The sequence below is a fragment of the Theobroma cacao genome, chromosome 2 (assembly GCF_053813885.1).
Source record: "Theobroma cacao isolate CCN51 chromosome 2, ASM5381388v1, whole genome shotgun sequence".
Lineage (NCBI taxonomy): Eukaryota > Viridiplantae > Streptophyta > Magnoliopsida > Malvales > Malvaceae > Theobroma > Theobroma cacao.
In genome coordinates, this window is record NC_142640.1 from 7,261,717 (window position 1) to 7,276,967 (window position 15,251).

Below are 15,251 nucleotides of genomic sequence, written 5' to 3' on the forward strand. Positions count from 1 at the left end.
GGTCTAAAATTATTCATGTGAGTTATAGAGATATGGGCTTTGCACAAGCCGTCTGCGTGTTTATATTTGATCTGTGTGCCTTATGAGAAGAATCCTCGGGGGCCTTCCTTCGGTCAAGATAAGGTCTGCATAGTTGATTAGAAGCAAGGACTCCTCCCTATAAGTATGTAAGGTAATAAATATCATATTAAAACAAATGTAATATCTTCAAAAAAATCTCTTCAAATTTTATGGATTACAGAATCTTGAGTCTTCAAATATAATAAAAACACAATTCTCTAAAAAAAACTAAATTTTCATTTATCTAATAATTCTTCACTAACCAAAATAGAATACTCATATCAAAGCTTATACAAGAATATAGGCAAATGCTAATCTTGCTAACCAAAGTTCTCATTGGATAAATTTAATTTCCCAAAGATGCAAAAATATCAAAATTTGTAAAAATGATAAAAATTAAAAGAATGAGTACAACGACTCAGTAAGTAAATGACATCACTTCAGCTAGATTAAGTATACTTAAAACGTCTAAGTCAAAATATTATTAATTTCAAAAATATATATAGATATTAAAACAAAATTTGAGAAATCTCATTTAGGATCATATTGTTTCAAAGTTACATTTTCAGATAATTGACAAACATAAATTCACAATATTTCAAATTTTAAAAGTTTCTTGTAACATGCTATAGCCACACTTAAGCCATGTGATATAAGTCATAATCATAATAGAAACCATAAGCAACCCATGTGATATAAGTCATAACAACATCAAAAACCACAATTAACCCTAATAACATAAATCATAAATATATCAAAAACAACTATTGATTGTACTGAATATATATATATATAAATCACTATTCTAATAGCACAGTTTGAGCCGATCTTTAATTATAAAATACATGTCGATATGACCAATAATTAATTTTTATTGGCAAAATCATAACATAATCTTACTAGAAACCAAAATAAAATGTTTTTTTTTTTAAAAAATAGGAAGCGTAATATTAAAAACCATTAAACAGCAACAACATTGCCCATAGACTAGAAAACTCAATATCACATAGAAGAGAGATAAAGAGATGGGATGAAACAAGAAAGGGAAGCAAAGGAAAAAAACAAAAAGAAAAAAGATGAAGGAACATGACCCCCTCAAGAAACAAAAACCACAACATTCTGCACCAGCCATTGAGAACCGACAACCTTAAAACATGTCGGATCAAAACAACACGTGAAGTGCCCTGGATCATAGTGGGCCAATTTCGAGCCACGGTACAGCAACGGCACCTCACTGTTGTGGTTGCTGGTAAGCTCCTGGCTGCTCGTGACTCCCCGTGCTACATGTTAGGGTCTTGGGGAGGAGGTGAATGTCCATATGCTTCAAATCCTTGAGCATATCCATAATATCCACCATTCCACTGGGCCTGATCTGGTTGGGCCTCTCTGCTTGAAGGACTAGTCCCCATGAAAGTCGAATGTTACTTCCTCCAAATATGGTACCATTCAAAACTCAAAAAGCTTACTCGGCGCCAGTCCTGTTAGCATATTGAACAAAACCACAATGGTTGTTAGCAGGAATTTTTACATGAACTACCTCACCAAGCTGGCTAAATATTTGTTTTAATTGGTCTTCAGAAACACTGGGATCCAAACCACCAACAAATATTATGGTATTATTTGGACCATTCTCGCCAAGATATCCTTGAGTATTCTGGTAAGAAGCTTTCGGATACTGCTGACCAGTGGCTGGCTTCTTATTAGTAGCTGGTCCAATCCTCATTGCTCTTGTTGAACAATAAATCCCGTTCACTTCGGTCATGGCACGAATCTGCTCAGTTTCATCACCAAAGTTCACAAAGCCATAACCTTTAGACCGTTGTCACGACCCGAAACTTCCATCGAGTCCGTGACAACCGCCGCGAAGCCTTGACAGATATTCTTCTCCCGAATGCCTTTTGAGACCTCGCAAGACTTTTGTACCAGTTTTTCCATTCCTCTCTCTTTCTTCTTTTTTCTTTTTGAATAATAAAATAAAATAAAGATATTAATTAAAATAATCTATTTTAATGTAAAACAATATATATATATATATATTTTTGAAACATCAAAAATTAATTTTCTGCACATAAAAATAAAATAAATTTATACATACTGTAATATAAAAAAAACTGGAGTATGCAATTTAAATTACAATAACACGTGGGCCCCCGAATAACTGAGAAGGTTTAAGTCTATAACCTTGCTTTTTAGGATGCAACTTCGAAATTTACTTCTCGATGCAATTGACAGTCTACTGCCTATTATGAGCCTGAAAAATGTATAGAAAGAAGGGGTGAGATTATAAAATCTCAGTGAGTAGACAGACATCATCAAAATAATCTAAAACCAAGTAATAGGAGACAATTAAAATAATTCATCCCAACCCATGTAAATAATTGGATTTCATCCAACTACTCAACATGGCTTATGTACTTTTCAAAAACTTAGCCCTTGCTAAAATCCATTCTCGGGGATACCCCGCGAAGGCATCCTACCGAGACCGCCAAGGCTGTTTATTGTCACACACACAAATACATTTCACCTCTGACAACACAGCCGTTCCTTGGCGTTGGCTGAGTCTCAGTTTCACGTGGTGGCCAGCGTGAAGTGTACTCAAATCCTACTTCGGGAGTTATCCTACGCGCCTCTCCAATCGAGGTAAGCTCAATAATTGGGAACCGTGCCCCTCTAATTAGGTTGGCCCACGGAACCCTCGTTACTGCAGTGCCCACTTTATAATCCACCAACCAATAAAATCACAATAGTATGACATGGCTCACTTAACACATTCAAGGCAAATCAAAGCAGTTCACTTATTCTTAAAATCATAAAAATAACCAGTCATACCCACATTTATTATAAGCCATTTAATGTAAAATCATAGATAAACAACACAATCATAGTATAGGTCTCCAATTACTCTATTTTTGAAATCATTATTAAATTTGTAAAAATTTTATAAAATTATTTTATAAAATCTCATTTTCCCATAAAACACAATAATTTTTCAATTAAACCATTTTTTCATAAAATCACACATTTAAATAAATCTACTCTAGATAATTAAGATGATAGTAAGTTTACTCACTGTACTAGGAGTAGATATACTCCTATTTTCGATCCTCGGGTGTAGTTTTTTTTACCCGTATCAGATAGCTCATCACCTATCCACAATACATGACACAAAAAAATTCAATAATTTGTGTCAAATCAATATATATTATTTCAAGCTCTTATCCATGCGTATGCACTAGATAGGGTGTGAAATGTTTGGACAATTGCTTAATCACAGTGTCCGACCTAACTCGCCTATACACGGTGTAAATTTCTAAAATCTCCAATTCAACTCCAAGTCCATCCATTTCAATTTCAATTATCCAATTATATCCACAATACCTCAATGACTGTGAATGTGGTCCAATTTATCAGTTCGGACCATAAATTACGCTTTTACCCCTAGTGGGTAAAAATTTCAATTTTTTGCACAAAAAATTCCCATTTAATTTCCAACCTCATAATTCATCATTTTTCCATCTAATTCTCTTAAAATAAAGTCAACCTCATCCTCACACACCATTGGCTAGATTCGGCCTAGAGAAATTCATGGAGAAAATGAATATTTTTCTTATTGTTTTACTCATAAACATGCTAAATTAACACTAAACACTAACATAGTTCAAAATCAAATTAATCTAACAACTTTCTCTCTCTAAACCCTTATGATCAGATTTGAATCCATCATCAAAACACATAATTTAACCATGAAAAATAAGGAGAAATGCATGGAAATGATAAATCTTAAGCTAAGCTTGAAAAATCATACCTTTAAACACTTCATTCCTTGAAAAATCACACTTTTTCTTTGAATTTTCTCACTCTAGGATTTGTTCTTATTTCTCTCTCTCTCCTGCTGGTTTTGGCTGACCCTCCAAATGAAGAATTCTGGAATTTTCAAGCCTTTTAATAGGCTTAATAAAATATTATTATTTTATTTACTTTTTGAATATTTTATTTTTTTATTTTTTGTAGCCATCTTTTTGACTTTTTTTTCTACCGCTCAATCCTCTTCACTTATCCATGTCTTCCATGAAATTTCTAGACTTTTCTAAAGTTTTGGTGGAGTAAATTTTTAAAAATTACCCTTTTGCCCCCGTAAAGTGAAACATTACGTTTTTACCCCAAAAATTGAAAAATTGCCTATAGACATATTTTTCATCCCTTATACTCATACCATTCTCCAATTTGTCAAATGTGATCTAAATTCTCTCAAAATCTCAAATTTTATCCGTGGGTGAAAAAATTATAATTTTGCCCCTAGATAGTAAAAATTTCGGTTTGACTCCGAATTGATCCTCGAACTCCTAATTACCATTTTGAGTCATCCCTGAACTGTGAAACTCTTAATTTCATCTTAAAATTCCTATTTGAACTAGTTCGAGGCTTAATCGACTCAATGGTACCATTAGGGGCAATATCGTCTTTTAACGATTTTTCGAACTTCTTAAATATACAAACATTCCATCGAGCATGTGAATGACATTATAATTATTTTACAAAGCAGGGTTTGACAGTCCTGTAGTCCTATCAGTGACAACTTTGGCACCCCTCACAGATGGGTAAACAGCTTTAAAAGTCTCTTGCAACATATAATTTGAAACATCCGCGGCCAAATCCCTACAAAGATTATGTAATCAGGACCCTCATCTTGCCTCTTTTCTCCATATCCGAGTGCCGCACAATTCAACTTAAAATTCTGCTCAGAATTCAGCATTGGCACCCCACTATACAATTGCAAAACCCACTCCACTACCTCACGTGACACAAACTCGATAATATTCACTTTCACCAAAACACATATCAGATATATATATATATACAATTTCTCATATCTGTTTCAAACGAAATATTTTATTTTTGTATTCACAAAGATATTTATATAAATATATAATTAAACAAAATCATATTCAAATTTCAAAATAAGAAATTACACTTTGTAAAATTTACATTCTAGCCAAACATAGGGAAAATCATATATATACACACCAGGTGCTCAAGATGACAGCTCTACGAAATGGGAAACAACAGCCAGAATTAATGATATTAACAACTGGCTTTCTATTGTCAAAAAAATGCATTCTTTCTCACAGCAATCAGCAGAAGGCCACCAAATGAAAAGGTGGATTAGTCTGTTAACGAAAGGAAAGCAGCTGTCCTCTTTGATGGATCTATCAAATTTGTTAGTAAATTCAGTTTTGATTTTTTTATATTTTTTTAAATATTAAACAAGTAAAAGAATTTTTTAATTTACTGTTTGAAAGTGAACTTGACAAATCATGTAAGTGACTGATTATATTCTTTTGATGTTTTCACACCTTAAAAATTAACTTCAATGTGAATTTAAATTTCATATATTATGTACAATATATTTTGTCTTATGATTTATTAAATTCATATTGAACATGTAAATGTTTTCTATATATATATATATATATATATATATATATCACTACAGTAACTTAAACTCTAACTCGGTCCGATCCCTTTAATCTTACCGTTTTGCAAGCTTCTTTAGCAACGATGGCTTCTGCAAGTAGAGTTCAGTTTATTTCACTCTAACCGTATAACCATCAACATTAATGGGCAAGGATGTATCACTCCGCATGATGATGACAACACTCACTTGGGAAATAGTGGAGCTGACCCTGGCAATTTGAGCTTCAAGTACAAGCTTCATGGAAGGGACTTTCAATGTTTGTTCTTATCCATTTTTAAGTGATTTATATGCTTTTCTGAGACAAGGACGTTGGTGAACAGTTTCTCCAAGTTCTGGGAGGAACAGCCACCAGGCCTGGATGCCTCCTCGGCGTTTTTCTTCCATTCCATGGCCTTCGCCTTTATCTCTGCACCCTTTTCTCCTTCCATTAACTCCCTAACAAGCATCTCCACTTTATCTCTTTTTACATTGTTATCAACCTCCATGCCAATTCCCCATTCCGTGCAAGCAAACCGGCAGTTGGTTTGCTGATCTGCAATAAATGGCAAACAAAGTATTGGCACACCAGCAGATAAACTTTCGATGGTTGAATTTCATCCCATGTGAGATAAGAACCCTCCTATTGACTGGTGCTTGAGGACTTGTTCTTGTGAACACCAGCTCGCTAACATGCCTCTATCTTTAGTTTCGGAGACGAATTCAGGTGGCAAAATCGTTGCCTTACCGGTGACAAGATCAGGCCTTATAATCGACAAAAACTGCTTTTTGCCAATAGCTAGTCCCCAAGCGATTTCTATTAGTTGTTCGGGAGTCATTACTGCGACACTGCCAAAATTTACATACACCACAGAGTTGAGTCTTTTTGAATCAGGCCATTTGATACATTCAGTTTGTTCAGTCCACAGATTTGAAGCAATAGGTTTCAATTCATGATCATCTCTGATCTGATCAACAAGTAAGTGAAGAGGACCGATGGTGTAAATGGGAGGAAGAGTGGCCGGGAGACCATCCAAAGCGTCCTGTTCCAACGAGTCAAAAGTGTTGAAAACGGTAGCCGAAGCTCTATAGCCATCCGGTGGTTGCCTGAGGATAAAATTTAGCATCTAATCATTCGGCTCTGTGGTTCTAACGTCGCTTGGAAGATCTCTGAAACGGATATTTCTAATCCCAGGAATCCAATCTATAACAGTTTCTAAATATTCCTTTGTTATAACACTTGCATCTGCAATTTCGAACAAATTAAAATTGTGTCAAGAACTGTAAGCAACAAAATCAAAACAGAACACCCTAGCTAAACAACATCGTCATTCCTTCACATCAAACCACGTATAGAAATGTTAAATTTTGATTTGATTGATCCGTAGAGAGCACTATACCTGTAGCAGGGGTTAACCCTTCTTCAACCAAACGTGGAATCTGGGCATAGCAAAGATTCGCGCAAGCTCTGGTTGTACAAAAACCTATGTCAGAGATGCCCAATTCTCTAGCTGCTTTGATAGGGAATTGCAAGCCAATATCCGAGACAACACAGGTGAGGGGCGGGACAATTGAAGATGCGAGTTATTGAGCTTATAAAGGAGATTACGGAACGGGGCAAAGCAATTCTTTGCAATGGAGTCGCATAAAGAACGAATGTCTTGGGCGGCATCAGCATCAGATGGTGGGAGGTCATCTCGGATGGTTTCAAAGCAAAAATCTGGCAAACCATCAAGTGAATTTGGACCTCTAGATTTGCGAAGGCGTTTATGGTTGTACTCAGTGTTGACAAAGGTTATGTAAAAGCCTTTATGGTGGAGGAATTTTGCTAGCTTTAGTATTGGATTTAGGGGATTTTTTTTTTAAGCCCTTATAAATAACGTGTTTTTGTAAATAACCGTCAAGATACTCTTAACTGTTTTTAGCCATCAGAAGAGATTTTGGGACAAAAATGCCCTTAATGGGCCGTCTTCGTTAGCGTACACTTTCAAACAGGCAAAAAATGGGAGAAAAAAAATAAATATGCAAAGATTGATTGTGCAAAATATCCAAATTTTTTTTCCGAAGGTTGTGCAAAACAAAATAATGTTGCATGAGATGGGTTTTCAGAGATTTGGGACATGGCATTCAGATAATAAGAAAAGAGCTATATTAAATCGAACGAGGAACAGGTCGTCATGAATGGAAAGGTTGGCTAATGATGTGAAACCAGAAATCCTTGATACGATGGTGAATTGAAAGGAGAAAGATGTGAATCCAAAGCAGGAAATGGTCCTGCTATAGCAGGCCATATGTTAGATGGCTGTCGCAGGGCAGGGTTTAGAGTTTGTGAAACGTCATGTTGGAAATGTGTGAGACAGCACCGCTCAGAGTTGGTGAGACGCCATGGAGGGAATCTGTGAGACGCCAGAGTTAAGAGTTGGTGACACGCCATGGTGGGAATGTGTGACACGACAGCGTTGAGAGTTGGTGAGACGCCATGGAGGGAATCTGTGACATGCCAGATTAAGAGTTGGTGACACGGCACGGAGGGAATCTGTGACACGCCAGCATTCAGGATTGGTGAGACGCTATGGATTGAATCTGTTAGACGCTAGAGTTAAGAGTTAGTGACACACCATGGAGGGAATCTGTGACATGCCAGAGTTCAGAGTCGGTGACACGCCATAGTCATGTTTAGAGTGTGTGACATGGCATTGCTTGAAAAGTTGACACGCCATGGTCATGGTTTAGAGTGCTTGACACGGCAGTGCTTGAGCAGCTGACACGTCATGGTTTGAAATAGAGAGAGAAAAAAAAAGCAGGCAGTTAACGTGGTAATCCTTTGAACTTCCATTGTATTAATTTCCCTTTTTCAGAATAAAGAATGCCATTTTTCATTTTAAACAGTTATTATTCAAAATTTGTAACGTCTGTGTGATTCATTTCTCATTCCTACTAGTACCGGAGTGTTCGAGAAGGCTCTTTGCAAGCGAAACGAAACCACAACACCAGTAAAAATGTCGGCCATGAATGAAGAGGTCAGTGGGTCTCAAATTGGCAACATTCTTGTGTTCGTTAATTTTTTGGTTTTTTCCTGGGTTTGTTTGATATGTTCGGGTTTTTTGTTTTGTTTTGCAAATGTTTAGACTGTGTTTTCTTGCTGGTTTGATGGTTGTTGTGGTTAAGCCATAATGGTTTTGGGTGTTTACCGTGTGACGCCATTGTTATTATAGTTAGTTATTAGTGTATGACAGCATTTTACTTGATACGCATAGTGTGTGACAGCATTTTACTTGATATGCATGTCGTGTCACAGAATTTTACTTGTTATGCATGGCGTTTGACAACATTTTACTTGTTATGCATGGCGTTTGACAGCATTTTAATTGTTATGCATGGCATTTGACAGCATTTTACTTGATATGCATGTCGTGTCACAGAATTTTACTTGTTATGCATGGCGTTTGACAGCATTTTACTTGTTATGCATGGCATTTGACAGCATTTTACTTGATATGCATGACATGTCATAACCTTTAACTTGATATGCATGGCGTGTCACACCGTTTAACTTGTTATGCATGGCATGTCACAACATTTTGATTGCAATGCATGGCGTGTCACAACATTTATTCCTTATTTATATCTTCAATGTACCTTGTTGCACATGACTGCTTAACTCACTGGTGTATGTGTGCCATATTTTACAAATCCAGCACAGACAGTATGAGGATCTTGACAGTTTGTTGATCGTGTCGAGGGAGAAGTGGGCGTTCAACGTCGCAATTAACACTCACTGTAAGTGGTCGCAGTTGCATTACATCACAAAGTCTCTCCAACAAAAGGAGGAGTACGATTCAGTTAAGTGTACCTGCTTCGGAATGCTCCTAGACGTCTATCCACAGGGGTACTTTTACGCCGGTCTCTTGCACAGCATCATGATTCGTCGGATCACTGAGAGGCAGTCAATGGACCACGAGCTATGGTTTGCCATTGGCAAGAGCAAGGCGCGGCTATCAAAGCAGGAGTTCTGCCTCATCACCTAGCTAAAGTTTGGTCCAATGCCCGATGTGTTCAGACAACCGTACGACGTAGCTATGGATGGAATTCATGCAAGATACTGGAACGAGCAGGACAGCGTTAAGCTGTAGGCTTTGCTTGATACCTTCCGCGGGGGTAACTTTCAGCGACCAGGAGATGCGACCAAGATGACACTCATCTTGATCCCAAATAACATTTTATTTGGTTAAGACTACCGTAGACGGGTGACGCCTTGGTTGCTGTCATTGGTGGAGGACATCGACGCTTGGAATGTCTTCCCATGGGGGCATTATATTTGGAAGCTGACCTTGGACTACCTTTTGAAGGGGTTCGAAGTTCCTGACTTGAGCGTGACAAAGGAAACTCGGTTACGCTACAACATTTACGGATTCGCATGGGTGATACAGGTACTAAAACGTAATATTTTTTAGTTTCCTTTCGAACAAAAAATTTATGGGTGCAGTCGTTTATGATTGACGGTATGATAATGGTTACATTTGACATGCAGTTCTGGGCAATGGAGGCAATTCCAACCCTCCGAAAAATAGTTGCCCTCTCTGGTCCGAAAGATAACGTCCACCCACGAATGTGCAGATGGGATTGCAATCAGAAGCCAAAAGACTTCTACAAGACAATTCAGAAGTTAGAGTCATCTGACAAAGTAAGTGAACAACTGCTAATTTTTGCGTTATATTTGTAAAATAATTTTTCCTATTCGATAATGACAATATTTTATTTGTTTATTCACAGTTGTGGGCATTGGAGACTTTGGAACCCACCGCAGATAAGGCCTTCCGGGAATATTTTGTGGACCTTGATGTCCCGTTATCGGAGGGTAACGAGTACGTGCCAATAAGGCACATGGAGGATTGGTCGGATTGGGGCTTAGGTGCGAGGCAAAAAAAGGAGAAGCTTGAAGGAGAAAAGAGCCTCTGGTGGCACGAAGCGGATGCGCACCTCTGCTGCTTTAGTTGATGAGTTGATGGATGAAGGGGACGACCATGGTCAAGGCAGTGAACAACTGGTAAGGACAATTGTAACGGTTTTGTGTTCTCTAATTTCATTTGTGATTATCGAATAACATTTCTGTGTTTGTAGTTGGACCATGGGCCGGCAGCTCCAGAACCACCCACCGATCCTCCTCAGATGCAGAGTGGAAATGACCCATCGGTAAGATCGATTCTAACGGTTTGTGTTCTACATTCCCACATATGTTTATCGAGTAACATAGTAATTTATGCAATTGCAGTTTACGAAAGCGAGGACAGGTCCTCAAGCACCGATCGATCCAGCCCAACCGCAGACAGCTAACGAGCCGGCGGTAAGGATATTAAAGTTGTAACGGTTAATGTTCAACAATTCTAAACATAATTATTGAATAACACAGTTATATATGTAATTGCAGTTTATGGAAACGACAACAGGTCCTGAAGCATCTATCAGTCTGGCTCCATCGCAAACTGCTAACGAGCGGACGGTAAAGATATTAAAGTTGTAACAGTTAATGTTCAACAATTTCATACATGATTATTGAATAACACAGTTAAATATGTAATTGCAGTATGCGGAAGCGACGACAGGTCCTGAAGCATCGATCGGTCAGGCTCCACCGCAGACTACTAACGAGCCGCTGGTTAGGATATTAAAGTTGTAACGGTTAATGTTCAATAATTTCATATATGATTATTGAATAACACAGTTATATATGTTATTATAGTTGACTCAGTCGAGAATAGTCAATGTCGGAGCAGTCACAACCCGTCAGCTCCGACAGATCATGCGCAAGCATGAAAAAGATATGTTGGAGCTAAAGGTTTCAATTCAGTCATTGAGTGTAGCAATGCATACGATTGAGGACCGTATCGTTGGTTGGATTCTTGACGGCCTTAAATCACAAGTACGTTATTCTATCTTCACTTGTATTTTGATGGTTTACGTTTAGCAACTGTTTAGACTGTGTTTTCTTGATGGTTTTGCTGGTTTTGGGGGTCAAGTGGTAGTGGTTTAACTAGTTTTTGGTCATTAGCGGGTCAAGACATTTGTATTATAGTTAGTTGTTGCCGTGTAAGCTTTAGCGTGTCACAATATTTTACTTGTTATTCATGGCGTGTCACAACGTTTGATTTTCATATGCATGGCGTGTTAGAACATTTTGCTTGTTATCCTTGGCGTGTCACCAAGTTTATCTTGTTATGCATGGCGTGTCACAACATTTTAATTGTTTTGCATGGCTTGTCAGAACATTTTGCTTGTTATCCTTGGCGTGTCACCAAGTTTATCTTGTTATGCATGGTGTGTCACAACATTTTAATTGTTTTGCATGGCGTGTCCCAACATTTTGCTTGTTATCCTTGGTATGTCACCAAGTTTATCTTGTTATACATGGCGTGTCACAACATTTTAATTGTTTTGCATGGCGTGTCCCAATATTTTGCTTGTTATCCTTGGCGTGTCACGAAGTTTATCTTGTTATGCATGGCGTGTCACAACATTTTAATTATTTTGCATGGCATGTCATGACATTTTCCTCGTTATCCTTGGCGTGTCACCAAGTTTATCTGGTTATGCATGGCGTGTCATAACCTTTTACAGTTTATTGGTTGTGGTATTTTGTGAGCTCCCTAACAGTTTTTCCAATTTTGTAGAGTGGTCCATCTCACGGTGCTGGTCTAGAGCACGATGATGCTGATGATGGACAGCATCATGAACCTGGTGTTGACATTGACGATGACGTTCTTGGTGCTGATGGAGAGCACGTAACTCATGTAGATGACGTCGTCGAAGAAGCTATGGCAGTGGATGTCACCCTTCAGTCAAATGATGCTGAAGGAGAGCATCTTCCTCCGGCCGATGCATTCATCGACGCAGCAACAGAAGCTATCGTTCTTTATCGTGAGAGCACTCTTGATGCAGTTGAGATAAGGTCGTCGTCACTAAAGTCATCTGCTGTCCATCATGGTGCAGCAAAAATTTCAGACCCAACTGAGTGGGCACGGCTGAAAATGGCGAGCAAATACATGGCAAGCCCATTCGTCGACCCCTTAGTGACCCGTCGAGATGTGAGGGATAAAATCGTAGAAGACTACGAAGCTTTCAAGAAAGAGGAGTCCGCGAGGTAAGCTCGTAAATAAAATTACAAATATTGTTTTTTAATGAAACAATTATCCACCAAGACTTATGAAATTAATTATGTTACATATGTAAGCGTAACGTCGGCATCTTAGGGGATCAAGGGGCTGACTTTTTCATAACCTTAAAGGATCCCAATGAGGAAATGACAAGTGAACATATCCATGCATGCCTCAGCCTACTCTGCAAGCGAATGACAGGGCCGAAGTCGAAGCTGTACACTACCCGTGCATCCATGGTTGACAAGATATTCTTCGTAAGTTTATTTGAAAATTGTTCAATTCTATAAATACTAAGTTTTTGATTGCTTGAAGTGTAAGCTAATGTTTACATCTTTCACAGGACATCATTCGTATGCTACACACTGAATTTCCAATAGAAGATGCCCGAGCCAAAATGCAAATTCCAGATGAGTTGTCGGGCTATGTGGAGGGTGAAAGGCCAACGTACGCCAAAAAATGGGAAGATGTTGATTTCATCCTCGCGCCTTGCAACGTTGGTGGGCATTAGGTGGTTGCGAAGATCGACTTGGTGAGGTGGACGATCAAGGTCGTGGACTCAGCAATAACTTCAGATGCTAAGGATAACGGAGTTCGTGCAGGTCAGATGACACCCTTAACGACAATGATGCCATTCATCTGCCACCAAGCCGGTTATTTCAACAACATACGTCGGAAGAGACAGGATTTGACGCCGATGCCATTGGATATTCATTTACCAAAAGCTAAAGTGCATCGGCAGAATGATAGTGTCAGCTGCTGTATGTTCATGATAGGGTACATCGAGCATATTTTGCAATTAGAAAATATCGAAATTAAGCAAAATATGATTGCAAAAATGCGTCGGCAATATGCTCTAAAAATTTTTTTCAACAGTTGTGAGAGCAAACCCTGAACATATAGGCCATTGTCTGCATAATTTTTTTGGTACACATAAATTTTTTTATACAATTCATTTTATACACATTTTTTGTATACACAATTTATTGTATACAATTCATTGTAAATAGATATAATTCTTTCTATATACACAATATACTTTGTAAAATTATTTGATACACAATTAATTTTTTGCCTATACACAATTAATTTGATACCAAGAATTTTTTTCCTTTTCTATATACAATATATTTAATTTGATACACAGTCGGAAGAAGTCAGCATGTGACACTTTAAACATGATACCAGTCAGCGTGTCCCAACATACATCTGTTTGCACTCAGCGTGTCACCCTAAAATTCTGCAATAAGTCAGCGTGTGGCACCGTAAATCCACTAACACTTGGCGTGTCAACCGAGTAATCTGCTTCCACTCAGCGTGTCAGAACAATTGAGCCGTGGCATGTCACGCCATAAATCTCCAGATACTCAGCGTGTGACGCCATTAATCTGCTTCCAATCGACGTGTCATAAGAATTGGGCTGTCGCGTGTCACCTCAGTTTGGCATTAATTAATTTTAAGGTTCATCATCTTTCTCTTCCCAGCACACCGGCTGCACCAATCCAACATTACATTGATTAACATTGAATATATAGATTTTTCCATCCATCTAATTGCTTCCAGCATGAAATTGTTTTGTATCCATCCTCCCTTATTTTTCCAGTTGTTTCCAGGCCACAATTCTATCCTGCAATTATAAAATCGTACGTCTAAATTTACACACCAGAACTTGTTATGCATGGCGGGTCAGAACAATTTAATTGTTATGCATGGCGTGTTACAACGTTTAACTTGTTATGCATGGCGTGTCACAACCTTTTACTTGTTATGCATGGCATGTCAGAATATTTTGCTCGTTATCCTTGGCGTGTCACCAAGTTTATCTTATTATGCATGGCGTGTCACAACCTTTTACTTGCTATGCATGGCATGTCATTTCATTTTTCTTGTTATGAATGGCGTGTTATAATATTTTATTTGATATGCACGGCACGTCACAACATTTTACTTATTATGCATGGCGTGTCTCACATTTATTCCTTATTTATTTCTTCTGTATACCTTGTTGCACATTATGGCCTAACTCACTGGTGCATCTGTATCATGTTTTGCAGATCCAACGCATATAGTATGAAGATCTTGACATTTTGTTTGCTCGGTCATTCTATGAGGCCCTTTTAGTTACGGACTTTGTTGCCAAGCATTTCAGGCAGATAAACAAATACATGGCTCCTGTCTGATGGAGATTGTAATTGGAAACATTTTTACAAACAATGTAAGAATGTACTTTAACACGATCTTGATCAGACAGAGGCCTTGACATGCTTATCTGCCTGAAATGTTTGGCAACAAAGTCCGTAACTAAAAGTGCATCATAAAATGATCGAGCAGACAAATCCGTAAAGCAAAACGAATTCAACTACAATTTTCAGGCACATTTAGTTAGGCGGTCAAGCTGTCTTCATTCACAACACACCCTACATTATCAGACATTGTCCTTCGTATTGGACAGTTGTTGCGTGAGTGACCGATTTGTCTACAACTTGAACATGCTTTGGGTCGACGCAGTCGTGGAGTCGCTGATTGACTTAGAGATGGTGTCGGATTTGTGGATGGAACTGCAAATGGGTATGGGCAGTTTTGTCTGT

At 38.1% G+C, this 15,251-nt stretch overlaps 1 protein-coding gene and 2 pseudogenes across 2 annotated transcripts; 1 reads left to right on the top strand and 2 right to left on the bottom strand.

Moving 5' to 3' along the window:
* Positions 1 to 1,020: 1,020 nt before the first annotated feature.
* Positions 1,021 to 1,882, bottom strand: LOC18608284 (polyadenylate-binding protein RBP45C-like; annotated as a pseudogene).
* A 3,714-nt stretch (positions 1,883 to 5,596) lies between these two features.
* LOC18608285 (7-deoxyloganetin glucosyltransferase pseudogene) lies at positions 5,597 to 7,359 on the bottom strand (annotated as a pseudogene). Its single transcript, XR_016024612.1, has 2 exons — positions 6,913 to 7,359; positions 5,597 to 6,758 (listed from the first exon to the last, which is right to left on the bottom strand). The product of XR_016024612.1 is annotated as a 7-deoxyloganetin glucosyltransferase pseudogene (transcript).
* Positions 7,327 to 13,616, top strand: LOC18608286 (uncharacterized). The gene is made up of 12 exons (XM_088803770.1): positions 7,327 to 8,328; positions 8,454 to 8,532; positions 9,211 to 9,942; positions 10,044 to 10,196; positions 10,286 to 10,705; positions 10,785 to 10,856; positions 10,941 to 11,012; positions 11,097 to 11,168; positions 11,253 to 11,432; positions 12,181 to 12,650; positions 12,741 to 12,920; positions 13,007 to 13,616. Exons 5-11 carry the CDS (start codon positions 10,682 to 10,684, stop codon positions 12,757 to 12,759), a joined length of 909 nt encoding a protein of 302 aa, XP_088659896.1. The 5' UTR covers positions 7,327 to 8,328; positions 8,454 to 8,532; positions 9,211 to 9,942; positions 10,044 to 10,196; positions 10,286 to 10,681; the 3' UTR covers positions 12,760 to 12,920; positions 13,007 to 13,616.
* Positions 13,617 to 15,251: the final 1,635 nt, after the last annotated feature.